The sequence below is a fragment of the Melospiza melodia genome, chromosome Z, assembly GCF_035770615.1.
Source record: "Melospiza melodia melodia isolate bMelMel2 chromosome Z, bMelMel2.pri, whole genome shotgun sequence".
NCBI classification, from domain to species: domain Eukaryota; kingdom Metazoa; phylum Chordata; class Aves; order Passeriformes; family Passerellidae; genus Melospiza; species Melospiza melodia.
This window is the reverse complement of record NC_086226.1, coordinates 65,036,681-65,064,619: the sequence shown is the minus strand read 5'-3', so window position 1 is coordinate 65,064,619 and position 27,939 is coordinate 65,036,681. Positions and strand designations below refer to the sequence as shown.

The window sequence follows — 27,939 nt, the reverse complement described above, 5'->3', positions numbered from 1 at the left end:
CCCCAGTTTGCTGGCAAGTTCCTTGTAGTGATGGTCTGCATTGTCCCCAAAGCCCTAAAAGGCACTTGTGAAGGGACAAAGCAGGCAGAGGCAGGCACTGCTCTCTTCCACGTCCCTCAGTCAATATGGGCTTCAGAGCACGCCTGCAAACAACTGCAGGAGCTTGGGGCTGTCCTGCCCCCTGTGCCAGCCTGGGCCCAGAGGCTGGTACTTGGCCTCAGCTGGAAACAAGCCTGCCTTTCCCTGGAGAGCACTGGGGACTCATGCCTAGCCTTAGCCACAGTCTGGCCAGAAACATCTCTTCCACAGAAAGTGTTTTTGCGAGAAATTGCCAAGGAACACAGGCAAATGTTTACTTCAGTTTCCCAGGAATTATTCTTCCATTTCCACACTCTAGCCAAACCCACAAGCACTCAGGGAGCAAGCAGTGGCCTGTTTGCCCACAAGCAGTCACAGCCTGAGTGAGGGTTTGCATCTTCTGCCTGGTTTCAGTATGGATTGCATTCTGTCCCCCTACCCAGATTTAGGAACCACCTTACAGTTTTCTGGTGTCACCTGGGGACTCTTAGGTCTGTGTCTCTAACGGGCAGAAAATTTGCAGCACAGAGAAATTAATTCGGGGAGTAGCCAGAGGGAGGAAAAGTTGGAGAAAGTTAATGCAAGGAGATTAAGGCACAGCCTAGTCTACCCCATGAGCCAGAAACCCACCAAGACAGAGGGGTAACCCAGAGCAATGCTGCCAAACATTGTAACTGAAAATATTTTTATTTGACATCAACAGTAAAGAAGGCACATTGGATTACATCCCTTGATATATAAATGATAAGAATGCAAAAGCAAAACCATCTACAGGAAACCCAAAGGCAGTCCAGTATACATGTAGCGTCCTGGGGGAAAGCAGCATACCAGGACCCTCCCTCATGCTAACAAGCAGTCAGTCATCCCAAAGAATCCAAGCATTAGCGTTTCCTTTGAAGCTGTTTTTCTGGGTTTCAACCATTAGTTACAATCAGTATCACTCTGAATGTTTTCACCAGTAGGGGAGAGGAAAAAACACCACCCATGACAGGACACAGTCGGAATTGGCTTTGGTGCAACATGAGTGTTTGTAGATGTGGCCCCTGAAAATCCCCGGGAGAGAAATTTCATGGCCAGGTCGAGTCACGAGCATTTAATGAGTTTGACTGATACAGAGTTTACACAGAGACAATGAGATCTAGAAATCACAGGTCAGCACCAAAGGGAAATATAAGCTACAAAAAGTGGCTTCAGTTCTTTACATGGCTTGTGGCTTTAGCAGTGGAAGAGAAACTATGCAGCAGCTTCTTGCACTACTAGAATGTCTCTGCTGAAAAGGGTTTTCAGGTTTCCTGATTTTCCAGTTTCCATTTCTTCTCTCTTTCAAGGCACATGTTGTAGAAACCTTTGATCCCAACAGCCAGAAACAAGCGCTCATCCCACCTCCATGACATTGAATAATTTCAGCATACAGCCAAACAATGTGTTGTTGCACTAACTTTTTTCTAACCATCAAAGAATCTCACTGCAAGGAATGCTGCCAGCATCTCCCCCACCCAGCTGACAGCAGATAGACATTACAGCTGAAGGTTCCAGCTCTGACTTACAAAAGGCTCAGCACAAAATTGAGGCGGTCTCTGCAAAGACATGGCATTTTCAAGTGAAGCCTTGATAAATTTTTGGTTATCTGCTGCTACCTGTAGAAGTGGAGCCCTCCTTTCTAAGGCAGCTTTGAAAAAAAATTTTAAAAACAATTCTCTCATGTGTCTCCATTACTGCTACAGACTACACCCATGCCAATGTTTTACAGGGAGGCTTTTTTCCTGATTTCTGTAAAACACATCTTCTTGTACTCTCTTGCATCTTTAAGACCTTTAAGACCTGGAGCCTGATCTGCCATAAGGACTATTGTATTGTTTGGGTTTTTTTTTAAATATTCAATGATAAGCACAAGGGATAAGCTCTTAACCACAAGCCTCCTTCCTTGCACTTTGCTCCTGCTCCATGCAAGGCCATCTTGCCATAGCTCCCACCATGACTGGAGCAGCAAGTCTAGCCAGAAAGAGCATTGAACCAAAGGAGGTGAACACTTCTCCAAAGTGAGACTGAAAAGGCATCTAGCAATTAAAGTCCCTCTGCATCCTGTGAGCCACTGCTGGCCTAAGAAGAAATGCACTGTTCCCTGGCCCCTGCAGGATCCCACCCCTGCAGTGCAAGGGCTCAGCAAAACCTTCAGGTCTCAAAAAATGTGACAAAAAACCAAACTAAACCAAACAAAGGGGAAAAAAAAGAAAAAGAAAAAAAAAGGCAGTGCTGAAGTTGATCCCCAATACAACAAGAAGTGTCCCTGATTTTAACAACCTTCAGCACAGGCCAAGGAAGTGCAAATTGCAGTGGTTAGAGCTGGTGGCAAAGTGCTCACCAGAAGGAATTCAGTTCTGAGTTCTGGGAAGAGCTTTAAATCACTTAAACCAGCTCCCTGGGTGTCAGCGCTTTCACACACGGTGCAGGGAAGGAGAAGCAGGGTCTGTACAGGTGGTGCCCTGGTGCACTGAGAGAAAATGGTACTGCAGAATGTGCACGCCCCTCAAGCCTGAGACAACCAGAAGGGAGGACACACGTTGCAGACAGGCTTTAGACAAAGAAAAATCATTTGGATGTCGGCCCTGCTGTGAATATCTCAGCACCGCAGGAGATTTAATAGACAAATACACAGAGCAAACAAAATACATGGCTTATACATAATGACGCACATGAAAAGCCTACTAGTCTAAAGATAAAGGAGGCTTTGAATCACATCCTATTACGCTGCACCCTACTTTAATCTGGTATTAAATATACTGCTTATGATACACAAATTGCTTTTAAAAGTCATTAAAATGTTACAACAACAAAAGTAATAAAAGATTTCAAGTTTTATGCACAACCTTGCAAGAGAAAATTTTGGTTTTCGGAAGCTTCAGACAATGTTTAAATAGCGTGGTAACTTCCCACCACTACTAACAAGTGTTAGCAAATGTTAAGGCCATAATTTATTTGTGCAATGAAATTAATCTTTATTTCATGGAAAAAAAAACCCCAAAAGACAAATCAACACCACAAACACCACTCTGAACTCCTCCACCCCCAAAAAAAATCCCAGGTGGTGTTGTGCTGAAGCAAATAATCTCTATCATATCCAGAAGTAAGGTTATCTGAAGCCAGCAGATTTTAGAGAGGTCATCTGTATAGCTTCCCACCCTGTGCAGGGAGCTTACCCACAAATTCTGGCAAACTGTGTCAACTCACTCAAAGCCTCCTTTGAGACTAAAAGAAATAATGACATTCACTGAATCCAGACTTGATTGTTCAACACCTGCTCTGCACATAGAGGAGATGTTTGTTTTGGTCACTCTGAGAAAAAAGTTGTATTTTGCTGTCTCCATTTAAAAAAAATCTAATGCAAAGCGTAAACTTGGACAATTTTAGCAGCATTTTATAGTCCTTCATAAAGTAAAACCAGGAATGAATTAAAAAGAATGCCTGCACACACCTCATTCAAAATATCAAATATCATGGGCAGTAACTGTTGCTTTATCACAGTCATAATCAGAAAATTTTGAGTCCAGCAATTAATTCGACATCAGATTCAACATTCTATGGCAAAGTAACTATTTACAACTCGTATGTACAGCTTCTGGACTTACAAAACAACAGAGAGCTAGAAAGTTGTGTAAAGTCAAGTTTGAAATTTAAAAAAAAATTAAAAAGCACTTGTCCAACCAATTTGGAGACACTTTGGCATGCCAAAAGAGGCCTTTTTTTTTTTTTTTTTTTTGGTTCACTGCAACTCTTTTAAAACCAGCACATATAATGCATCAGTGAGGCCAGATATCCTGGGCAATATAGGCAAGTCTCTGTTGTGTCTCCGATGTTAGCTATTGGGGGAGCCAATATCCACTGTGATCTTTGTGTACAGAGGGTACTTGTCAGTTCTTAACACCTTGTAGGATAGTGTATTTAAGCCATCAGAATTCATTGTCTCCCGTGTGTGAGCAATTCGGTCAAACCTGCAGGAGGGGAAGAAAAAAAAGTGGGGGAGGGGATGGAGACAACAAGGAAAGAAAGGAAAAATGTTTAAACAATCTGATCTTTGCATACCTCTCAGGCAGTATCGCAGGTGTTTCAAGAAAAACCTGAGTATCCGTGCCATAAACTCCCACATTTGGCCAGCCTGAGCAATGGGCCAATGCATTCCTATGGGGTCAAATTTTAGCTAGAAAGAAGCAGCCAAGCTTTTAAATCACACAGGTCCTTTTCCAGCTCTGCACTAGAGCAGAGGTTTATATCCCAAAGACAAGCTGGAAACAATTGCTCAGAATCTAATTTTCTGCGTTTAAGAAATAAAAAAACAGGAGAGGCCTTTGTGCCACAGTGCAATGTTGGGGAAAAGGTGTATAAACAGATAATAAACTAGGAAGGGGAAGGTGGCTGCTGACAGAGCAGGAGCAGAGAGCTCAGTCAGCAAGGAGATGGCTGCAGCCTTTCCACACTGGACCTTTGTGCCCGGCAAAGGGAAGGCCAAGCAGCTGGAGCAGCAAGGGCAGGAGGCACCCCTAAACCTGCTGTGGGGAAGGGTGAGACACACCTCTCGGGGTTGGGTTCGTTCTTCCTGTCCCGGGAATGCCGGATCATTCTGCACTTCCCAATGACCGCATCCGGACGGGATATCCCCATGCCTTTAAACACCAGCCTGCAGAAAGCGAGTACATGAAACACCCAAAGGATGTGGGATGCTCTGCCACACCTTCCACAAACAACCACTGGTTTTACCTACTGTTTTTTGGTTTCTTTTGAGGGGGATGTTACTAATGCACTCCCAAGCTTGCTGACACAAGGAAGGAAAGCCAGACCTTCTCCACACAGACACTATCTACCACACAGAGTAGAGACCTCCCCCTGCCAACACCAAGATAGCTCACCACACCCTCACTTACACCTCCATCTCCTCCAAACAACACCCAACACCCACATTAACCCTGGTACAGGCTGTAGACTCCAATTTGAGTGGGAGTCATCTATCTAGTTTTTTAACCCATATGGATGGGAGCCAGAGGAGCACTCATTTCTTGTGAAAGCTGCAGTGTTGGGGGAAACCAAAGTGAATGGTGGTGACACAGCATAAAGGAGACACATGGTCAGAGTCACAGTGGCACCAGCTGGGACCTGCTGGGTGAAGGGCAGCCTGTCTTTGTTTGCATGCTCTCTACAAAGCACCTGCTGAGTTTTTTCATAGATATCAGTGATGAAAAATACTTGATTTCTTGTTTGCCTCTCTCATTTCACTTCTTTGCAGCATCTTCTGTTCCTTAAAACCTGAGTGCCCCAAAAGAAAGGACTGCCACCTTGATATGAATGCCCTACTGGAAAGCTGTCCCTTTCTTCTTTTTCTAAACAGAAGTGCAAAACCTCAGGAAGGTACAAATTTTTTTTTTTAAACACCTTTTCTGAAGCCTAGAAGAGTTCAGAAACCTCAGAGAAAAGATCACAGAGTGGTTTTGATACTGAGAAACATGAGGAAGGCCTCCAAATACAAGGCTGTCATGATGATTTCTCTCAGTGAATGCTGTGGATATGTGAAGCTGAAAGGCAGCACGTTCATCCTTTGCTCTGGTCTTCTCAGCCTGCCCTGTGAGAACACCTTCATCCTCTCCTGCACTTCTGAGCCTTCTCAGCCTCCTTCCAGTCAAACTCACAGCATTATACAGACAGCCTGACAAGTGGAACTCTCCTGGGAACAAAAGGATCTGCTACAAGGCTGCAGACCCAAACAAATCTTGGGTTGCATTGGGCAAGGTTGATCAAAGTCTCATCCACCTTCAGCTGCATGTCCTGAATTCCCTTCTTTGAGCCAGTACTGGGCGACCAGAAGCACGCTGCCCCAGCCAGTGCACTGGTGTGGATGCTGTTGGTGAGGGCACAGGGAGAATGAACAATGGCAGGAGGAGGGGTGTGACTTTGCCAACTAGAGCCCCTCCCCGCTGCACCCTGGGAGCTGAGAAAGGGGGTGCCAGCACCCAGCAGGAACGTGCTCTCACTGAGCCAGTAGGTTGCCCCACACATCACCTTCACCTCCTGCCTGCAGACAGCCCATGTCCTCCCACACCCAGGTGAGACCAGCAGGGCTGTGCTCATCCCCACCCTGAACACACCCCAGGGTGCCAAGGAGGAAAAATTATTTACCTGTTATAAATGTCATCATCTTCACCACCCCAGCCCCAGTAATTGTTTGGGAACCCATTGATCTTTGTGAACTGCTCTTTGCTTAGGGCAGACACGCCTCCAAAATACTGATTGTAAGGCAACCTGGAAGCAGAGAAAAGAGCACATTAGCAGAGAAGAGGTGTTAGCCAAGGGGCAGCCTGCCTGCCTGAAAAGGGCTTGCCGTTGCCCTTCACCCAGCCCACACCCTGCAAGGCACCTTCCTGCCACAGGAAGCAGCCATGTGTTGTGGGACTCTGGATTCAGCTGAGGGACAGGAACTGGTGGGCTCAGTCCCAAATACACCTGAGAGGTATTCTGCAACTGGAAGTAGCTGCAGCCTTTTACCAAGCAGTACACTGTCCTCAAAGGACAGGCTGAAATGCATATCACCTCATCGAAGGTGACATGAATGCCACAGGAGTGGCAAGAGCTCAGACAGACACTGGATATGCCACAGAGCCTTCTCCTTGTGCAGCTCTACTGATCACCTTCACACCCCTCAGTGCCCCAAAAGGAAGCTTGCAGCCCAAAACTGAGCTGGCAATGTGACCTTGCACACAGAAAGCCAACCAGCTCACACCTGAAATGGGACAATTCACCAGGAGACTGGGGACAGACAAAATTCAGACCCAGAGCATAAGGAGAGGGTCCACACAGGGATCACCAGGACGTAGTACAGCCTTGTCTTTGCTTTAACAAGCAGAGAAATCCCCAGGGCCATGCATTTCTGTTTTAAGCTTCACCTCCATGCAAGAAAGAGCTGCAGCTGCTGCAGTGCCAGTGGCAGTCCTGCTTGAAGCAGGGCTTGGGTCTGGAGTGGAGACATTCACAGACCCTGCCAACACCACCACTGCCATAGCCCTTGCACTACTGGCCACCGCAGGGTCATGACCAGTCTTCACTTTATAGATGAGCTTTTAAACTCCTCCTTGAGGATTTGGGACAGTGGAAAAAAAACAAGCAACCAAAACTTAAAGGAAAAGCAAGACACGTTTTGTCCAGAGCAGCTTGCTAAACCCAAATATATGCTGCAAGAAGTTTCACTCTGTGCTGCTCTCATGTACCAGGGCAGGTCTCTCAGTGGCATAAAACCAAACAGCCAAAAAATTTTTGTCTTGCTCTTAAAATAGTGTCTGATGCAGTCTTTTTAAAGCTGCACATAATTCTCAGTGTGTGAGTGTCTCACTTTTCAGACTGGGTGGAAACACTAGCTGTCTTCCAGCTCCTAGACTGAAACACAAGAAGGGATATGTGGGCATCTGCAAAACGAAGGCTGCTTAGCTCTTCCTCACCCTTTGTTTCACCTTCCAGAAGCTGTGAATTTTAATAAAGTGCTCAGCTGCATTTCTCCATCTTCCTCCCCTGCAGCCACCCGCTCCCTGCAGGGCCCTGCAGGTTAAGACAGCCTTTTGGGAGAGATGCTTTCCCATGCTTTCAGTGGTGGGTGGGGATGTGTAACACTGCGCCTGCCCTGCTAGGCTGGCAGTGCTATTAGGAAACAGATGCTGCTCCAAAAGGCCTCACCGAAATCCAAATTTATCCATGGATACGGAGAGGTGTCGTGGCTGGCTGTAGCATTTGTAGGTGTTCCTGTCATCCATTGGGATGAGGTCTACATCACTAAACACAAAGCAATCATAGTCATACTCCTTCAAGGCCTCTGCAAATCCAATATTCAGCAGTTTAGCGCGGTTAAATTCTTCTTCTCCATCCTAATTTAAAAACAAATAAAAACAGTTAAGTGACTTAAATTTGACAGTGGACATCAGCAGTTTCTTACTCGTTGCCAGATGCCAGTGTTGCTGCAGAGGGCTGACACGCCCTGATGACAGACTGAGCTCGAGCCCAAGCACTGCTCTTGCAGCACCCATGGCATGTTTGCAGCAGACCCCAAATGTTGCCTGTGGAACAGTGACACTTGGGTCAGCTGCAAACCATGGAAGCAGAAAAAATGGCTGAGGAAGGGCTGGACCCAGCTCAGCTCCCATCTCTTGGCGGGAGCCCCCAAGAGGGCAGGTTTGATCCAATGGTAAGCAGTCCCTATGTTCCACTCCATGCACAGGCATTTAAGGATTGAATTTTCTTACACAGGGCAAGCAGGTGGGGCTTCCTGGAGCAGAAGAGAAAAGCAAAAAGAGGTGAGCTCCTCTGGAAGAAGGGACTCTTGCTGCAGAGAGAAAAATATGGGCAGTGCTTTAACTTACAGCCATGACAAGGACCATGGACCAAAACCCTGCTGTGGCCAGAATTTCAGCACTCTCCTCCTAAGCTCTGCCACAACATGGCTGTGAGACTGTGGCACAGCCACTGCTGAGCAACACCCCAGACCTGATTTGCAAAGCACGAGATGGCACCAGGAGCCAAGGTCTGACACTTTGCTGCTCACCTCTGACCCTCTGCCAAGCCCTGAGCAGCCATGAAGGCAGAGGAGCAGGCTGCTCCCTGGGCCCTGGGCAGCAGGTTTGGCACATGGCTGTGACACAGCCTTGGTTACTGCATGGCAGGCCAGCACGAGCTGCTTGCCCAAAGGGCTGCAGCTGGAGACGAGGATGTTGCCACTGCTGCGGTGGCACATCCCCTTCTTGGGTGCTCTTCACCCCTGCTCATCTCTCCTGGGGGCTTTGACAGATGGGGAAAATGCAATCAGGAAGGTTCTCGCCATGATGGGAAGAACCATCATGAAAAGAGTTGACACTACAGCAGGGCATATTTATCCCAGGGCAAGCACAGCTAATGAAGGGACTGGCAAAAAACAGGGCAGGAAAATCTCTACTTTCCTCCCCAGGTAATGAAGCACCTGAGGAGAACTGTCTGACCCTTTTCAGGCAAAAACATTTCAAAAGCATATGTGGATTTGAGCACAAGTACAGGCTCACAAATTGCTGAGTACTTTAGCTTTTTAGCTAAAATATTGTACCAAAATCCCAATAATACTGGTGGTTTGAGAGTAAGAATTTCCAGCTGAAGACCCCACTCTGCAGCAGCTTCAAACCCTGTACAAGGCAACAGAGCAGGTCAAAAGAAACTCATAGGGCATCCCTCAAAGAGACTGAAGGATTTTGCCAGCCTTGAAAGCAAGACTGCCAAATCCATTCCACTTTTACTCCTCCACACTCTCTGAGCAGTGCTAAGACAAAGGACTCCCACACTGTGCAAGCTGTCCCCCTACCCTGCACTACCCACACCCAACATGGGATGCAAACCAAGGATGGATAAAATACTGTGCCCAAGGAGCAGCAGCTTGGAACACCACACTTGTTCTAACAGCTTTATCTGGTTAATAAGCAATCATTTTGGTAACCATTTAATCCAGACTAATTAACAGATTTGCTGCTGAAGACCCAATGCAGGTTCTTGAAACAGCCCCAAGTATATTCCAAATGAAGGTTTTAAAATACAAGTGTCAAACCAGTTTTCAAAAGCATTACTCACCTGCCTTGGGCATAAATGACTTCACAGGGAGGAGTAAGCTTTCATGGAAGAGGATCTGAGCAAATTCTCAGCATCCTCACCCAAAACAAAAGGGTTCACAACAATAAGGTGGTGGGTGGACGATCATCATCATGCATAAAGCAAGAGCAGTGAAAACTCAAGAACAGAAAATGAAGGCAAGTGGAACAAAGAGGCTGGGGAGAGGAAGCAGCTGAGGTCATGAGATTGGAGGATTTTCTTTCCCCAGCAAAGGCTGCTGCCAGCCCTAGCTGCCCAGCACTCCTCAGGGCCCACGACACCAAACCCAGACTTGGCTCCAAGGTTCTGAGGGGGATTCGACCTGGTGCTGGTGCCAAGTGCAATGTGCTCACACCTCAAAGCAACTGCTGGGGCCTCATTTCATACCCTTTGGCTGCTCTTTTCCTAATGAAATTCAAGGCAAAGGGCACCAATTTTGTTACCAGCAGAGGCTTAGCTGTAATTAACCAGCGCCTTCAGGCAGCCTCTAACTCCTCTGGATGACACATGGGGATAACAGCGCTATAAGGAGCAGTATTTTTAAACCTCTCCCCAAAAAATCTCAAAGCACAGAGAGTTTTGTACCAAGAGCATGCAGGACCCTTCCTGCCACCCCACCCATGGGACCCTGACAGAGCTCACACTGGAGCCCACACTGTGCATGGAGAGGGACAGGACACAGGGCAAACACTTCATGTGGGCATTGCCACTCTCCTCCCAAATGGCCCCAAATGCAGCTTCACAGTTTGGCATCCAAAAGACTAGGAAGAAGGGAATCACAGCCTATACAAGAAAACAAAGAACTCTCTCCAAGGCATTTTTTACAAACTTTACGGTGAGCATGTAGCTCATGCAGCAAACTTTGCAAGGCTGTTACCAACTGTGACTGCTTTGAGGCAGGAGGTTACTTTTCTGTCCCAGAGGGTATGTGGGGATTTAACACAGTATATTGGAATAAAAAATAGACAAGAGGTTTTGCTTTTTGCAGTAGCTCTGTTTCTTTACCTAAGGCAATGTGGAAGCACTGGCGTGCTTGCAGTATCTGAGATTCAAATATCTCTCAAAACTCACATGCACGCTTGCAATCTTTGACTGATCTGTGACATTTTGGAAAAACAACCAAACAACAAACCACAGCTGTGAAAACTTCCTTCCAGGTCAGCACAGAGCACAGTACCTGCCAGTGAGCCTTCAGAAAGCAGATAAAGCACTGCTGAAAAAACCTCCATCCCTCACCTCTGCCTAGTGGCTTGTCATCCCATGAATGCTGCTACTTGTCACAAAGAAATGGATGAGTGTGGACTTGCTTGGACAGAGGAGCTTTATCCTGAAGAGCAAGGCAGCACACAGAGGACTGCTAGTTAGACAATGCAGTCAAGCTCTAGACATAGCCTCCATGCTCTCCTAGGCTTTCAGACAGAAAATATGTAATCCAAGCACATTTTTTCTATTTTCTTCTCCTGACAATTTTGTCCCAATGTTCTCTTGTCCTGAAATTTAACCCACATCTGAGTTCAGTGCTGGTGCCCAGCACCTGCTTCTGGCTCCTGAATTAACTCTCTCTGTCACTCCCAGAACAAATTGCTGCCTCCTGCAGTTAGTCCTGCAAGGTCTAACACTGACTCCTGCTTGCATCCAGGCTTTTTTACTTCCCATCCCTTACCTCAGCTGAATCTGGCTTGTTCACCCAGACCTGCCAAAGGAGGCAGGGTTCCTTTTTTTCCAGTGCTAAACAGAAAAAAAATTGGGGTTTTTGGAATCGTTACTCAAACTAAAGAAGTTGCAAACCAGCAAGAAGCCACATGTCCTGACTTTGCTCTGCCTCCCACATCTACGCAGGAGGCAGCTATGTGATTCCTCCTGCAGACAGCACAGATGAAATGTGGCTGCACCTCTCTCACCTGAATCCTCAGCTCATCAGATCTCATGGAGGTAATGGTAAGGATGTGTGTTGTATGTTTCTGGCCAACGAGGAGAACCATCACCTCCAGTGGGAGCTTGCTAGCTAATACACTGAGATAGCCTGAACCACGCCCGCCATATCCATGGGGAAGTCCTTCCTCCAGTGGACTTGACCAGGCAGAAACAAATTTCCAGAGCCACAGAGAGATATCAGGAGATACTTTGGTGTTTCTCTGTCACAGGGTGTTTTGAGGCCTCAGCACAATTACACTGGGCAGTGGGAGAGAGCAGCCACAGTCGAAACCTGCCTCCCCTGCCACTGCAAGGGTAAGCAGCAGCTGAGCACAATTCCCTCCTTTGCCCACAAACCTGATACCCCCTGCAAAGCAACACGGGTAAGAGCGATGCCCCAACCACTTCACACACACACACACACACACACACACACACACACACCTCTCTGGAAAACTGCTACCAAGACACTACAAATGGCACCAGGGGCCAGTGGAAAATGGTTGAACAACTGCCCAGTTTCCAGGGAATTGGCTAAGTCTTCCCTTTCTCAAACTTTAGTCTGGCTGCATGGGCATTTGCATGGGCTGAACTGCAGGGAGAAGATTAACTTCTAGAGCTGAGCGTCTGCCTGGCATTGGCCGCAGGTGTGGGAGGACACACGGATAAGGGTGGGAGTAAGCAAGGCTGAGGGAGACACTGCAAATTTGTCACTTGTGGGGCATTGATGGGCCCTGGGCAGAGCGTGCCCAGCCATGTGTCCTCTTCTCAGATTTACCTGAAAAATCCTCCAACACACAGGGTTTGGGTTTTCTAGGGGTGGAGTGTGCAAGGTGAAACACAATACGTTATTTTCCACTGGCTCCCGTTACATACCGGACATTTTACAAACATCATCCCCCTGACTTCAGCCAAGTCCTACTCAGAGGCATTCAGGCACGCAAGAACAGCACGGAGGAAACACAATGGACTCGTGACAGAAACGCATTGCGCTGAAAGGAAGAAGTTTGACATTACCAGTGCAGCAGTAGCAGGGCTCAGCGCTCCTCTTTCTTTCTATGAGATGCGGAGCACAGAAGAGCATGTAGGCAGCGTGTAAGAACCAGATCACACAGTAATTCTCCTTGCTTCAGTGATTGCTTTGATATAGACAGGATTAACAATAAAGGTAATATTTCCCCACTAGAAGGAAAAATAAAATAAAAAAAAAAGGAGGGCAGATGCAAAGGGAAGGACAGACAAGAAAAAGAGAAAAGCAATTGTCAAGACAGCAGAGAAATAAGACTGTTTTCCTACTGTACTTCTGGAAGAATTAATACATTTTCTGTATCTCTCTCTACTCAGTGTTTCCACTCACCCTTGGGAGATGCATCCAGTGGTTTTACTACCACTGACCACTCCACTTCTAGACACGGCTTATTAGAGGCATGCAGAAGAAGATTTATTTTACAAATCAAGTAGTCTTACTTGCTAACCTACATCTACTGCATGTGGCCAGGGCATATATACCCTGTGTACTGCATTTCACTCTCATTCAAACTATGCCCACCCAAGAAAAAGCATTTGCTTCAGAAACTTCTGTGAGAGTTAACTGTAAAGGACACAGCCCTAGTGCTGGAGAACAGGACCACAGAAGAGGAGCAGCCAGCAACACAGGGCAATGCAAGCCAGCATGCACCATCACACAGCAGCAGGGACTCCAACCAGGCTTCAGACACTGCCTGCCCTTAGGGGCCCCAGCCCCGCTTTCCTCACACTGGAGCACCACGCCAGCTGCACACAACGGGGTGGTTGCTCTCTCACCAGCGATGCCCCGGACCATGTGCAGGCAGCTCTCACAGCTGGCACGACTGCACCTGCCTGGGAAAGCAGCAGCCCCAGCGCAGGGCCGTGCTGGGTGCCACAGCACCCTCCTGCTCCTGTGCTCGGAGCAGGGCGGCACCACCTGCACCCCTGGCCAGCAGCCCTGTGGCTCAGCCAGCCCCGCGGCACCAGAGCTCACACGGGCAAGGAAACGCAGCCCGAAGCACAGAGGCTGCCGCTGGCCCTGGGCTGCTGCACCACAGTAGCACCAGCTCTCCTTGCTTTCCACAGCATGGGTTTTCTTACAGGGCTCAATTCTAGGGCACAGCACGCCTGTCTGCGTGCTGCGGAGATGCCTTGTGTCCTCAGCAGCGTGGCTGCCAGGCCACAAGCAGTCAGATGCAGACACTGAACCATCTTGGCTGTTGTGGTGCAGAACTACTGCTAATTCCCCAGAAATCCCTTTTGTCCTGATCTCTGGCACCCTGGAAATGAGCAAAGCAAGAGAAATTGTAGTAATGGAGTATCGGTTTTCTCTCTTGGGATAAGTCTCCCCCTACTTTCAAGTCTGTTATGAAATTCATCGCCTGGGTGACCATTTTAAATATTCATGGTGTTTGATATGCCCAAACACACCAGTTGATCCAAGCAGAAATTTAAGGAGTTAACATTTAAAGAAGCATGTTATTTCATCTCAGTTCTTACTGAGCTGAGAAAACAGGATAAAAATACATATCCAAGAGAGAAACTGCAGTGGAATTGTCCAGAAGGTGGTCTCGGCTGAGGCTCTCAGAATTGCATCTGCCCCTTCACCCTACAGCCTGTACAGACACCTGCACATTTTAAGCCTTTCCAAGGGTGAACAACACTCACTTATCTAAACACCATTATGCTGTAAATTAAGACAGCTTGTTGTGAGTGAAATGTGCATTTTAATGCCTTTCTTTTTTTAAAAGGCAGATTGAAGGTAACCAGATAGCAAGAAGAAAAAGCCCCAAAACCAAAAACTCCAAGAACTTCTCCATGATGGCTTGTTTCTTTTCTATTCCCCTGAAGACAGCCACTTACCTGCCCCACTGCCACAGCTTTGTTTTCTCCATCCTGACTTTGTGCAATAAAGTGAAATCCTACACACTTATGACACATTTACTACCAAACTAGGCATTAATACCAACTTGTCACCTTAAAAATCTCTGCATGCCATTCCTGCAGCAGTTGGGAAAAAAGAACATATGGAAAGAGATAATTAATTGGGTTATGTTATTAGGAATTCTTTCCTCCTCACCAAGTGGTTTCTTTAAGCAGAAACTCTTAGGAGTGATTTGCACCTAAACAGAAGCAGGGATCTCGAGTTTTCCACCAAAGGCATTGAAGCAAAATTTTTCTTCCTTTTGTTTTTCTTTTTTTAAGCAACCTTATTCCTGCCTGCCAGCCTACTGCTTTTCAAAGAAAAGCAGCCATTCCTCTATTTCAAGGGGCACAGGCACTGTTGTGACAGCTGTGTGAAAGCTTGTCCCCAGCATCTTACCTGGTTGATAACATATACTCCATAATCTAGTTGCTGCCTCTGGAGAATTGGGTGCAGGTAATAGAGCCAGTACTTGAGGTGCTCCTCTCGGTTCCTGAACGGTATGATTATTGCTACCTTCTGAAGTGCTACGCAGTCCTTGGGAGCAAAGCGACCTCCTGCTCTGACCTGTGGGTTTATCCTTGCCACTTCTTCCAGGTTTACAGGCTGGGAGAACTCCACACGCAATGCACCAACTAGAAGAGAGTCATAGCACAAACCAAATTAACACACACAATCTATTTCTCTGAGCATACATCCTTTACACACGTTAGGGTTTTGGTTGGGTTTAGTTTCTAAGAAACAGAGCTTTTGGTCCAAACACAATCCCATCAGTGCTTGGAGGTATTGAAGCTTGAACCATCCATATCCAAAGCAACCTCACACCACCAAGTCAGAGCAAACCCACAATGTGTACTCTTGGTATCAGAACCCAGTCACTGACACTGAGAGTGTCCTACAGTCTGTGTGGCCAACCAAGAGCTGTGTTCCCCCTGGCACATGCACCCCAAAACCAGCCTGAAGTGCTGCCCCCTGGGCTCCCACCTACCTCAGGCAGCCCAAGAGGCAAGCGCTTCAAAAATAGTTCTGCTCTCCTACTGACAAAATCACCTATGGATAGTCACATGCAAAGTGAATAAAATCCCCTTCCTGCTTTTTTTTTTTTTTTTTCTTAGAGATATTTTTGGTGTTCTGTAGAAATGCCACTTATTTATTAGAAGTTCTGTAATAGAAATGATAAAAAGTCCCCATATCCAGATTTGCATACATGTTGGCAATTCCTGTAGATGGTTACAAAAGTGGCAACTTTTGAAACCATTGAAACAATGTGTCAAAACCAGGTTAAAAGCGAGAAGTCCAGGTGGCACCAGAGAAACCCTTTCAGAACAGCCAGGCTGGCCGTTCTATTTGCTTCCAGCTGCTCCAGCACCAATGGCATGACTCACCGAGGAAGCCCAAGGAAAGGCCTCTCCTGCTGCCACGTCCTGCTTCCAGCACCAGCCTGTCAACAAACTGCACTTGGCACAAGCTCTGCAGTGGGGGGGTTGCTGAGGGCCCCCTGCATAAGGCATAAATCATCAGCCATAAATACCAGCCTGAGGATCAACCCTTAAGGATTTGGCTGCTGTGCCCTCCCCTGCTCCTCCATTTGGGTGTGTTTGTGTCCTGCCTCGCCAGTGCTACTGTCTCACATTTGCTGCAGAGACCCCCAGGTGCCCAAGGTGGGGCACAGTGCCCTGGGGGAGCCCCTTGGCAAGGAGCACAAGTGACTTATGGAGCTCAAAAAGGCGCCGGTCATCACAATCAACCTTGTGCATTCCAAAACATGTGACTACTAAAGAAAAGCAGAAATTGTTCTCCAGACTCATGGCTCATTCCCTAGTTATTTAGAAGAAGCAACTTGGTTGTGCTGCTTCACTAACCGGCGCTCACTCACGCTGGAGAGGACAAGGAGGAGAGTGGCCAGGCTGGCAGAGGTGCTCGGTGCACCTCCAGGGCCAGCAGGGAAGCTTTGCTGCATAGCACCTACGCACTGGCAGGATGCAAAGGGATCTCCTGATCTCTGCATTTGGCACTGGTTGAACAGGCAAGTTTCCCTCTCACACGAGGAGAAGGCAGTGATTGCTCAGACTCCAGGGGCACTGGGATCAGTCTGCCCACACTCCCAGCAATTCCCAGCTGACACCTGTGCCCAGTTCTGCACCCTCTCTGCCCTGTGGTACAAGCTGGGCCCTGTGGATGCTGCCCTGCAGCTGCAGGGCCAGGGCTGAAGCCTCTCTGCTCTGAAGCCTAAATGTGGCTTGCAGGGAGAGCTCAGAAGGTGCTCTGCAGCAGGAGGAAGAGGCAAAAATTGGAGGAACTGGGGCAGGAAGGAACACGCAGTGGAATGACTGGGACTGGGGCTCAGCGGTGCCAGGATCAGGGGCCAGGCACAGCCATTCTCGTGCCTGTGGGACAGGCATCATATCAATGGGGCCAGAGGTGGCAGGAGGGGGAGACAGTACATTTCGTGCTTCCGCTGAATTTGGGGGCTGCTTCCACACCACGGTGAGGAGCAGTTTTCCAAAAGAGCCTCTGGCCCCAACCCACTTCCCCAGCTCTCCCTGTGCCCATGAGTGTCACCTCCATTAGGAGACTAGCACTCAGAGCTAGGATGCTAGTGCTAATGCTACACTTTCGTGATTTTAAAACAGCAGAGGGCATTGCACTGGGCATGGTTCACCTAACTCGTCACAGCCAGCAAATGGGATTTTGTTGGGTATCTGTGCCCAGGAACTTTATTTTCTCATCCTTCTTGCCCCTGGTTGCCAGGAGCAGGACCCGCTGGGATGCTGCAGGAAGCAGAGGGGCAGAAGCAGCACATCCCCTCACAGGGCCCTGCCAGCCTAGTCCACTGCCAGGCACTGGGTGTGGCTGCTGTCCCACCAAACAAGCCTGTTCCTGTTGGGACAAGCTGGGCTCTGTGTTCCCAGTTACCGGACTCTTCTCCCAGTTGCTGCTCCCAAGAAGCGACTGTGAGCCCCATCAGACTGGAGAATGCTTTCTGGTTTAACAAACAAAGGTTCTTTCAACGTCTCGGACCCACTCAGAGTCAGGCAGGAGGAAATGAAAGTCTGCCATTTAGGTGAACTTACAGAGGAAATCTCCCCCTGGTGACTTGTGAGCTCCAGCTGGGCAAGGACAGCCACAAGCATTTGGAACTGCAAACAGCATTTTGCTGGCTGGCATCCAGCAGCCCCCCAAGGCGAAACATAGACCACTCATCCTGCCAGCACTCACTCTTGCTTGCCTTACAGAGACTGGAACATTGGCAAGGAAAAGATGGGAGCAGAAAGCATATTCATTGCAAAAAACAGCTGCAGAAGGCAGAGATTTAACAGTTTCATAGTCTTGAAAGGCATTGGTGAGAAACAATCTCTACTGCTCCAGCCTCCCGCTTAATGAATCAGTTTTGAGGGCAGCACACCTTCTCACAAATCCTGCCCTAAGGGATGCAGCCAACACCTAGGTCAGTGAGAAGTCCCCAGGCACCAGTGCCATCCATGTGTGGCAAGGCAGGCGCCTCTGAGACAGGCTGGATACAAATCACTCAAGTTAATACATTCACCAAATACAAAACCAGGAAAAAAGCTGAATAGGCTGTTTTGAAATACAGAATGACTAAAACAAACTCCACTTCGTAAAGCCATGTGGCTGACTCAAAGCAGCAGCAACATACCACCCACTGCAAACTGACACTTCCATTTCACTTCCCAAGCAGGACAAGGCTAAAGCCAAATCCACAAATGCACAGACTTTCCAACTGGTTAATAGAATCACAGTTCCAACTACTAATTTTAAATCATTTTCACTGAAATCTGACTACCTGGATAGCAGGCAGCCCTAGGGCTGTTGTTTCCCAGGGATGCTGACTCAGGATGTAATCTGCAATGCCAGGAAAACATGCAAAGTCTGCTGCAAGCGCTGTCCCACCTGTCAAAATGGTGTCCCTATCTATGTTTACTAGGTAAACTTTCCAGCTCGATTCACTCCATCTGAATCTTTTCTGATTCTGTTCAAGCTGACTGCCTGACACAGGTGTCACTGTATGTGGAGTCCCTTCTAAGAACAGACAGGCGTGACAGTGCTGTGTGGACTCGCAACTCTGGTCACCCATGCAGCTCAGCATCTCCAGGCAAATCCTGTTGGGTTCCTGAAGCATCACAAAGCTTCAACAGAGCTTCATGAGCCTCCACTGTGTATTTTTAGCAAAAGAAAATCTCAAAAACATAAATAAGCAACTGCAGGAAGCTTGCAAAAGAACACAAAAGCACAGCATCACATCAAAACATTTCAGAGTTTGTAAAAGGAGGCTTTAGCTGGCAGTGGCAGGGTAAGAGAAAGATACACCAAAAGAAAAAGCCAATCCACTCCTGCCCCTCACCTCTGACCCTCAGAAGCATTTCTGCTCACAGGGAAGGTGCACAGGAAAAGCCAGGGGCCATCACAAACTGGAAGCAGCTTCTCACACCAAGCACACAGTGAGGCTTGCAAAAAGCAGAAGCAGCTCAGTGCTGGAGCCCTAAGAGCCTGTCCCACAGTGCCAGTGATTTCCCCATCCCGACTTCCCAATGGCCATGCCTGCCACAACACCTAAACCTCCTGCCATCTGAGGCTGCCACCACACTGCCCTCGTGGTGCTCATCCTGCTGAGACAAAATGAGAGGATGCTCACACAAGCAGCCCAAAATCCACTCAGCCTGATGTTTTAATAAATCTAGAGACTGCTCTAGCCTCCCTAGCCCAAAGGGAGTGATATAGGGAGGCCCCAAGGAACACTTTCCCAATACTAGAAGTGTTGGGAAAACTCAGGAAGCAATGCCTCGCAGGGCCAGAAGTGTACTCGTGCATCCCTACAGGGGCTGCAAACGGGATGACAGCACACTCCATCCAAGAAGGTGGGAACAGGGATACAAAACAGGGCTGCTGCCACAAAGGGCAGCCCTGGGGGACTCAGGCAGGACAGACTGGGGAACCCTATTCTTCAGGAAGGCAGTGGGAGAAGGAAATAGGAAGGAGGTAAACTAGTCTCTTGGACAGGCCTGAAGAGTGATCCAGCCATCTGAATCACCCTCCAGAGAGCTTCACTGGGAAAACAAGCAAAATCCACCTGTATACTTTAAGCCAGGCATCAACCTCTGACATTTAGTTTAGTGAAAATGAAAGCAAAAACAGATCGCAGCAGTTGGAAAAAGGCTCTCCCCGAACAGAACCAAAAAGAACATTTCCATCACCCTGGCTGAGAGCTGGACATTGCTATCCATCCACTGAGCCATGAGCACGCCTGCACTGCCACACTCAGACAATCCTCATGCAAAAGAAAAGCTGGAAAAGAGCAGCAGAGCTCAAAGAGAGGAAAAAAAACAAACAACCCTCTCTTTTCAGGGCCCCGACAGAAAAGGGAAGGAAGGGCCCATCAGCCACACCAAGCCTTGGCTGGGAAAAACAACATCAGCTTCACCCCAGACAATGTGAGAGCAAGTTCCCCCCACTCCAGGCTGTGAAGCAGGGCTGGACCCCAGCCCCACACGGCAGCTCCAGGGCGGGCAGGCAGCTGCATCCCACAGCTCGGCAAAGCAGTCATTTCCTCTTAAGGTAATTAAAATAATTTCCCATCAGCTAAACTTCAGAGCTGTGGCAGCAGCTTTTCAGATGGCACCAGACAGACTCAAGTCATGGCTCAGGCCCACAACGGGGGACGGGGCAGCCCCCATGTCCCTTGCCCACCTGGGTCTCCCAAGCAGCCATGTCACTGGTCAAAGTGGTCCCTGCCTCTTGCTGCCTCCAGCCATTGCTCCCCTAGGAGAGTTTAAAGAAAAAAAACTCCTTGGGTCTTCCTAGAAATATCCTAGTCACAAAAAACCCCAAAAACCTGCCCTCCCAAAGGCTGGTATACATTTCATTTGGCTGATCTACACTTGTGAAGTTGCATACCCCCACAGATGTTAACTATGCCAAGGCAAGGGAAGCCGGCTACCTGGGCTCATCTCCTGTCCTGGGCAGGCTTGCACATGGTCTGGCATCTGCAACTATGGACCCCAAAGGAAAAAAGGCTGAAAAAAATGAGGATGCATCACATATGCTGGCAACATTGGGTCCGCCTGATTAACTCAGGAACTACAGCCAGAGAAAAAAAATTGTTAACCCAATCCCCAGCACTGACACTGGAATGTGGCATCTTTAGAACAAAATATAAAAAAAGGGAGACAGTCTTGTTGATGGAGGGTACTTCTGGGAGAGAAGCAAAGTCCTCCTTGGTGGCTCAAATCCAGTGCACGCTCACTGAGGCGGCTTTGAACTGTCTGCCTTTGAGCCAGGCAATCTGCATGTCATTAGCTCTTCCCACCCGCCACAAAATTAAATTCCAGGCTCTCTTAACAGCAAACTACAAACAAACAAACAAACACGGATCAGAAAAAGGCTGAGCAGCCATCAGCCACAAACCCCCCACTATGCAGCAGGATGGGATGTGTGGACAGGAGCCCTCCCAGCTCGAGCAGCATCTCGGGCACGTCTCTGCCAGGGCCAGCCCCAAATCTTCAGGCAATCTCCCTTGCCCCATCCCATCCTGCCTGTGGCATGTGCACCTGGATTCCAGCACTGCCCCAGGGCTGGGGTGCACTCCCCAGATAGGTGGGGGAGCACCGGGTGCCAGGTGGGGTGGAGGTGTGTCTGTCTGTCTGTCTGTCTGTCTGAAACTCTGCCAGTGCTTGTGCACCCCAAAAGCATGGGCTGCTGCTGGCATCAGGGAGCACAGGAGGCGAGGACAGCAGGAGGGCATTCCATGCCTGGAGAGATGGCTGCTGCTTCCTTCGCTGCCCTGGTGCACAGAGGTTTGTGGGAACCCATCCCATAAAGGCCTTTATAGGGCCACTTCCAGATTCAGCAGGACAGGTTTGCAGGTAAATTGTCTCTTTGCCCTCAAAGTAAATCCAGAGACACCCCAGGTGGAGCAGGTGACAAAAGCAAATCTCTTTCAAACATGTGCAAAGGCCTGGGGACTGCCCCGAGTTCCCGGCAGTTCAGCAGCAGCTGGAAGCCTGCTGGAAGGGCTGTGCCTGGTCATGCCCCTGTCATGGCCACTCCTCAGTGAAATCAGCACCTGCACTGTAAATGCAATCCACCCCTGGCTCACCAGGCACCTGTCCTTGCAGGCAGGGGCTGCACAAAAGAAAACACTGATCCAGTGGGGACAGGCTGGGCAACAAGATCTTCTCCAACCCAGAGAAACGGGAGCAAGCTGGACATTGACACTGCTCCATCCACACGCCCCAACACCCCAAATCTTTGGTCCCTCACTGCAGTACTGCTATGGACTGGCTGGGTTTGTCCCCAAACCCAAATCCCCCTTGTGCCCTGCAGAGAAGGGTGTGCAGGAGGGAGCGCAGCAGTGGCTGGCTGGGGAGCAGTGTCCACTGGTGAGCAAAGGAGGTGAGCTGTGGAGCCCAGCACCTCCTGCTTGTGTGTGAGGCCATCAGACCTAGAGCACCTCCCTGCTGAGGACTGCGCACCACCAGCACCCTGCCCTTCGGGGTGGGGAGGGCCCTCCAGACCGGGACAATGCTCCCTATCTGCTGCATGAAGTCAGACTAGCATGCTCCACACCAGAGGAGGAAAGCGAAAGAGCTTAACTGAATTCTGCGTCCAAGTGCAGTTTTGGAAGCTGCAAGTTATCTGTCTCTTTCCAAACACAAACTTGGCCCAATCTCCCAAGAAACTAGCTATTGCTTCAGATCAATGCTGGCAGAGAAACAAGCATGTTATAAAACACTACATGCATGAGACAGAAAACTTTCCTTTTCTCCTTTGTCTGTTGTGCTTTGTCCCTGAAACAGCTGCTCTCCAGCACAGCACAGTACCTTTCCAAGCTACTTTGTGAACCTAATTAACACTCCTTGACCTCCACTTCGACCAGATAATACGATGCTAGTGATATTTTCCTCACAGAAGCTGCTCCCTGCCTGCCAAGGAAGCCTGTGCTTCAGAGGTATGATGTGCTCCCTGCCACACAGATAGCTGTGGAGCTGTCGGTGGTGTTGCCAAGATCACACATCTGCTCCCTGCCAAACATCTTAAGCATATTCTTGGGAGATGTTTAACAGTTTCTCAAACCCTCTTTTGAAGCCAAGAAAGCTTAAATTTGAGCAAACTTTTCCACGTGTTGTCTCCCCCTGCCCTCTCCATGCTCTTCTCTGAGTCTTTGTTTTACTTTTTCAAAAGAAGGCAGTAGAGGGACACAACACAACCCCAGCTTGTTTCTGTGAGCAATGCAATGCCTCCAGCACCCAGGCAGGCAGGAAGGAGCAGAGACCGGCTATATAAAACAGGTTTTAAAAAGGCAGGTCCAGATGAGAGAGGAAAGGGAGATGCTACATGTAAAGCAAATGTTATCTTCACTGCCTGGTATTGCAAGTGACCCCGCAGATTCAGAGGCCTCCAGTTCCTGGGGCAGAAACTCCCCATGGCAAGATGAGAGCCTACGACTGCAGGTGGGCAATGTGACAGATGACCAGGCCCCAGGCATGGCACACCTACCAAATCCCTTCAGCACTGTCAGCACTAGGAGTCACCCTAAAAATTGGTGGGTTTAGCATCTCTTAGGTTTTCACCCTCTTGCCTCAATTTTGTCCTGCAAGGATTCTGCCAGCAGAAACACATCTTCTACCTCTGCCTACAAAATGTCCACATATACAGGGCCTCAAACTGTATTATTTATTAATTCCATCTCAGGCAGCACATAACCTGTAAACACTTTTGTAATACAGACCATAAGCATCACTGCTGATTTTACAGGCTGAAAGCATCAGAAACCCCTCATCACTTATCTTCAGCACCAAGAGTTTAGAGCACCTGCTTGTACTGACTACACAGGCATCAGAAGCAGTTCATTGAAGAAACAGCCTCTGTAATAGGTCCTCTCCTCCCTGAATGACAGCTATCCAAAGGAGTTTTTTCTTTCGATCCTTGTATTTTTTAAAACATGCCTCACTAACATGGAAGTGGGAAGCACCAGTTTATATCCAGAACTCTTTGACATCTTGGAGAAAGAGTTATTTTCCTTGTAAGCCCAAGATACTCAAGCAGAAGGACTTGGGGGTGCTGGTGGGTGAGAGGCTGCACATGAGCCAGCCATGGGCACTCCCAGCCCAGAGAGCCAAACGTGTCCTGGGCTGCATCCAGAGCAGCGTGGGCAGCAGGGCAGGGAGGGGATTCTGCCCCTCTGCTCTGCTCTGGGGAGAGCCCACCTGGAACCTGCATCCAGCTCTGGGCTCCCAGCACAGGGAGGACATGGAACTGCTGGAGTGAGTCCCGATGATCAGAGGAGTGGAGTACTTTCCCTATGAAGACAGGCTGAGTGAGTTGGGATTGTTCAGCTTGGAGAGGACAAGGCTCTAGGGAGAAAACAAAGCTGGAGAGAGACTTTTGACAAGACAGGGAAAGACAGGACAAGGGGCAATGGCTTTTAAGTGCAGCAGGTTTAGATTAGATGCTAGGAATAAATTCTTTACTGTGAGCGTGGTGAGGTACTGGAATGGGTTGCCCGGGGAAGCTTTGAATGCCCCATTTCTGGAAGTGTTTGTTCAAGGCCAAGTTGGATGGTCTCTGAATGACCTGGTCTAGGTAAAGGTGTGCATGCCCACACCAGGGGTCAGGATTAAATGATCTTTAAGGTCCTGGAAGGGACCTTAAAGATGCAATCCAATCCAATCCAATCCAATCCAATCCAATCCAATCCAATCCAATCCAATCCAATCCAATCCAATCCAATCCAATCCAATCCAATCCAAGGTATCCCAGGAAAAAGCCATTTTTAAGCCTTAGTGAAAATGAGTACATCTCTAGTGGTTTGTCCTTTGGACAATTCACTGGTTCATACATTAACCTACACTTTTGTTTTGTGAATATCCATTTATTACTAGTGTACAGAGTTATCAATTTTCTGATTTTATATCTGGGCATGAAAAGCTATTAAGACAGACATATGACTACAATATTTACCACACTTGGGTGAACTTTCCGAGAACAAGCTCATGGCAAAAAGGGCGAGAGCATATCTTTTATGTTTGCCATCCCAGCCACCCCTGGTGTCTAAATGGGGGTTAGAATTGGCTAAGGAGACAGCTGTTCTCCAAAATAACCTCCATAAATACTTGCGCACACCAGGGCAGGACTTGAAAATTACTTCCCTGAAATATAGGTAAGCCTGTCTATGAAATTCAGCTTTGCAGACTTCTACTGCATTAAAATGAGCTCTTTTGGAAATGGATCTTTCAGCTGAAGAATTTGACCCCTTGTGCATACCCTCCTTAAACCAGCAGGCATGTAACTACCCCAATACCAAAATACCAAAAAACCACATGGAAATGGTAGAAGAAACACATTTGGCTGGTTTGAAAGTGCTTAGGCCAACACTACTTCTTGAGAGCAAATTTTTATTAAAAAAACCTCAACCAAAACCAATACCACAATGCTGTTCTGCATCTCCTAAGGAATGTAACAATTTGGGGAATGGACACCTGCAGGAAATACCTGGATTTAGTTGCTTTTGGGCTTCTTAGAGAAACCAGAATTTCTCAGAATTCTTGAGATTTTACTGCAGCAAGCACATTCTGCTTCCTGATATCCCATTTAAGATACTCATTAGCATGCAGCTCTAAACTGAAGCATAAATCCAAAATGCTTATATTACCTTGTATTAGAGAATTGCATAGTCTTTAAAGGCTTTCAGCTTGAAGCTGAATTATAGTATTACCCCAGTCCTGATTTGTTCTTTTCAATTATAAATAACAGCAAGTGAACCATAAAAGCACATTTAAAATTTGGCAGCTTCTGCTAAGAGATTAAACCTCATTCAGCTAATGCATTTGTTGCAGAGCCAGACAGCAGGGATTGTAAACTACTCTCTAAAGACTGCTAGGAAGAAAACTGTGGGCCTCTGAAATGAGTACCTGGCTATTTTACCATACAAAAAGCCTGAGCAGTTCAGTCACACATATCCTGTGTGAGTCATCACATGCTTCCCAACAACGACGGGGGAGGGGCAGGCAGGAAATTAAAACCCCAGAATCATGTATATTACAATAAATGTTGGTTTCTTGAGGAAATGGAGTTTTTGAAGCTACCTGTTGCCATCATACCCTTTCCCCGTGCTTATGGGAGTACAGGAATCACAGGATGATTCCTGCTTTTTATGTTCATATTGATAAGTGAGTTTTGAGCTCAAAAAGGAGTATTTCTGAGTTCTGGGTGGGGAAATTACATGTCAGAAGTGTCCACAAAGTGCACACCCTGTATTCTTCACGGCGGCCTTAGAGACACATGAGATGCTGCTCAGGGGAGAATCAGCTCTGACCAACGTGAGAGGCATGATACAATTGTTTAACAAATGCTGTTTGCTACCAAAACCTGAAAAAAAAACAGAGAAAAAAAAAAAAAAAGAACAACAAACAGTTTCTCACCTACATGCTGGCTATAAATCTCGACGCCTTGACGGTGCCAGGCTGCATGTCACTGCACCACCCCACAAATACTGAAGTAACACAGCCAGAAAACATTTGCCTGCTCTATTGTAAAGAGCTACTTCTTCCGTGGCCCTGTTTCTCTCTTGACCATCTGTAACCACTGGCGAGCAGCCTCATGTGGCCTTTGGCAGATTCAGTGAACGGCACTGAGGATGCTACAAAGATGATTTAAAACATCTTAAATGATCCTTCAGCAACCAACTCCAATAACACTTTGAATCTTGGGGTCACTAAGAGCATTTCTCTAAACTCCAGGCATTTCCAAAGCACATGACTCACTCCTGACAGGATCAGACTAAGAGGAGACCATTCAAAGCAAAGCCATATTCATAAAGGGTTGACACATCCACTCTCTGAGGACAGGCTTGCACAGCCACTTTCAGCATAAGTGATGTAGGGGAAAAAAGCGAAAGATACGAATAAAAAACAAGAACACAAAACACAGGACAGTTTCTTTTAGTGACCTCAAAACCACCTTCCTAAAATAACAAAACAGTTGTTTGTAATTCAGATGCATTGATCCATAAAGAGCTGACCAGCAAGCACCAAGAGAAACTACGATTTTTTCTGTCGGTTCCGTAAACGGAAAACCACAGGTAGCTCCTCTGAAGTCTCTTCCCCCGATGTGATCTCTGGTAACAGAGGTACCTATGCTGAAAATGGCACACTTGGCTCAAGGGCCCAAGGTGTGGCCAGGCTACTGTCAACCTGGGATGGCAGCAGGCCATGGTAACAGCCCTGCCATCTGCACAAGAGTGTCTGTTCGAGGAGCAGCAGTTACAAGCAACAAGTTGGGTGCGAGAGCCTTCTAAAGGTACTAAAAAAATCTGAAATTCCCCTTGTCCCCAGCTCTGCCTTGTGACAAATCTAGCAGATCAAAACAGCTCCAGCTCATCACATAGTAAACATGAGACCACCAGCAGGCTGCAAACCCGCCGAGATCCTGCCAGCATGCCAGCACCCAAGCGGTCATGGAAAAAGCCTATGGGGAGCACAGCTCCAGTGCAGATAAAACACACGCCAGGCTGCCACGTATCACGGTACTGCATCACAGGACCAAATATGTCCAGTGGAAAGCGCCGCTGGGATACATAACAACTGTGCTCATGACCCTGCCTCGGAGCTCATTTTAAACCCGTGCCGCTCATTCAGCAGGTCCGCGGACAGAGAAAGGCTGCGAAAAGCCTGCACAGCGCAAAAAGCCCTCCTGAGCTCGCATTGCGCAAGAGCAGCATTTTGGGTAGAGTTCCGAGAGGAAATTACCCAACCCCGAGGACAACCAGAAAGAAACCTAGCCGGGCGGGGTGGGAGCGCTTCCCGAGCGCCCAGGGGCTCCGCTCGCCGCCGCCGTGCCCGGGCAGCATCCGCGCCGCGCTCCCCTGCGCACCGGCTCCCCGGGGATTCTCCCACAATCCCCCTCCGCCGCCGGCACACCCGGGAGCGGCGGCGCCGCTGTCACAGCGCGCCCGCTCCCCGGGCGAGGCACCCACGGCGCACCGGGAGCCGGCGGCGGCCGCCCGCGCCTCCTCCCCGCGGCCCGGGCGGCGTCGGGCACCCGCGGGCGGCGGCCCCCGCCCGTCCCCCCGCAACCCCGCCGGGACGGCACTCACCGAGCAGCGGGGAGGGCTCGGGGCAGGGGCCCGGCGGCGGCTCGGCGGGCGGGGACCGGGCCCGGGCGGCGGGCGGCGACGGGCGGGAGAGCGGCAGCGAGAGGTTGGCGGGCGGCGGGCGGCGCGGCGGCGGCTCGGGGCTGCCCGGCGGCCCCAGGGCGCTGCCCGCCAGGTAGTAGAGCAGCGTGGCCGAGAGGTGGAGGGCACAGAAGGCGACGAGGAGGCGGCAGGCCCGCTGCAGCGAGGTGCCGGGCAGCGACGGCTCCTTCAT

The 27,939-nt window shown here is 48.7% G+C and overlaps 1 protein-coding gene across 1 annotated transcript; it reads right to left on the bottom strand.

Moving 5' to 3' along the window:
* Nucleotides 1–746: 746 nt before the first annotated feature.
* B4GALT1 (beta-1,4-galactosyltransferase 1) lies at nt 747–27,939 on the bottom strand. The gene is made up of 6 exons (XM_063181542.1): nt 27,669–27,939; nt 14,957–15,192; nt 7,786–7,973; nt 6,241–6,363; nt 4,646–4,750; nt 747–4,067 (listed from the first exon to the last, which is right to left on the bottom strand). The coding sequence occupies exons 1-6, from the start codon at nt 27,937–27,939 to the stop codon at nt 3,932–3,934; spliced, it is 1,059 nt and encodes a 352-aa protein (XP_063037612.1). The 3' UTR covers nt 747–3,931.

Excerpts from the sequence above, each read along its gene's own strand:
- B4GALT1 (XM_063181542.1), bottom strand. The coding sequence starts at position 27,939 with ATGAAGGAGCCGTCGCTGCCCGGCACCTCGCTGCAGCGGGCCTGCCGC. Across the intron at positions 7,974-14,956 it reads GAGTATATGTTATCAACCAG|GATGGAGAAGAAGAATTTAA; the intron begins GTAAGATGCTGG and ends TTTTTAAATTAG. Across the intron at positions 4,751-6,240 it reads GATGATGACATTTATAACAG|GCTGGTGTTTAAAGGCATGG; the intron begins GTAAATAATTTT and ends CGCTTTCTGCAG.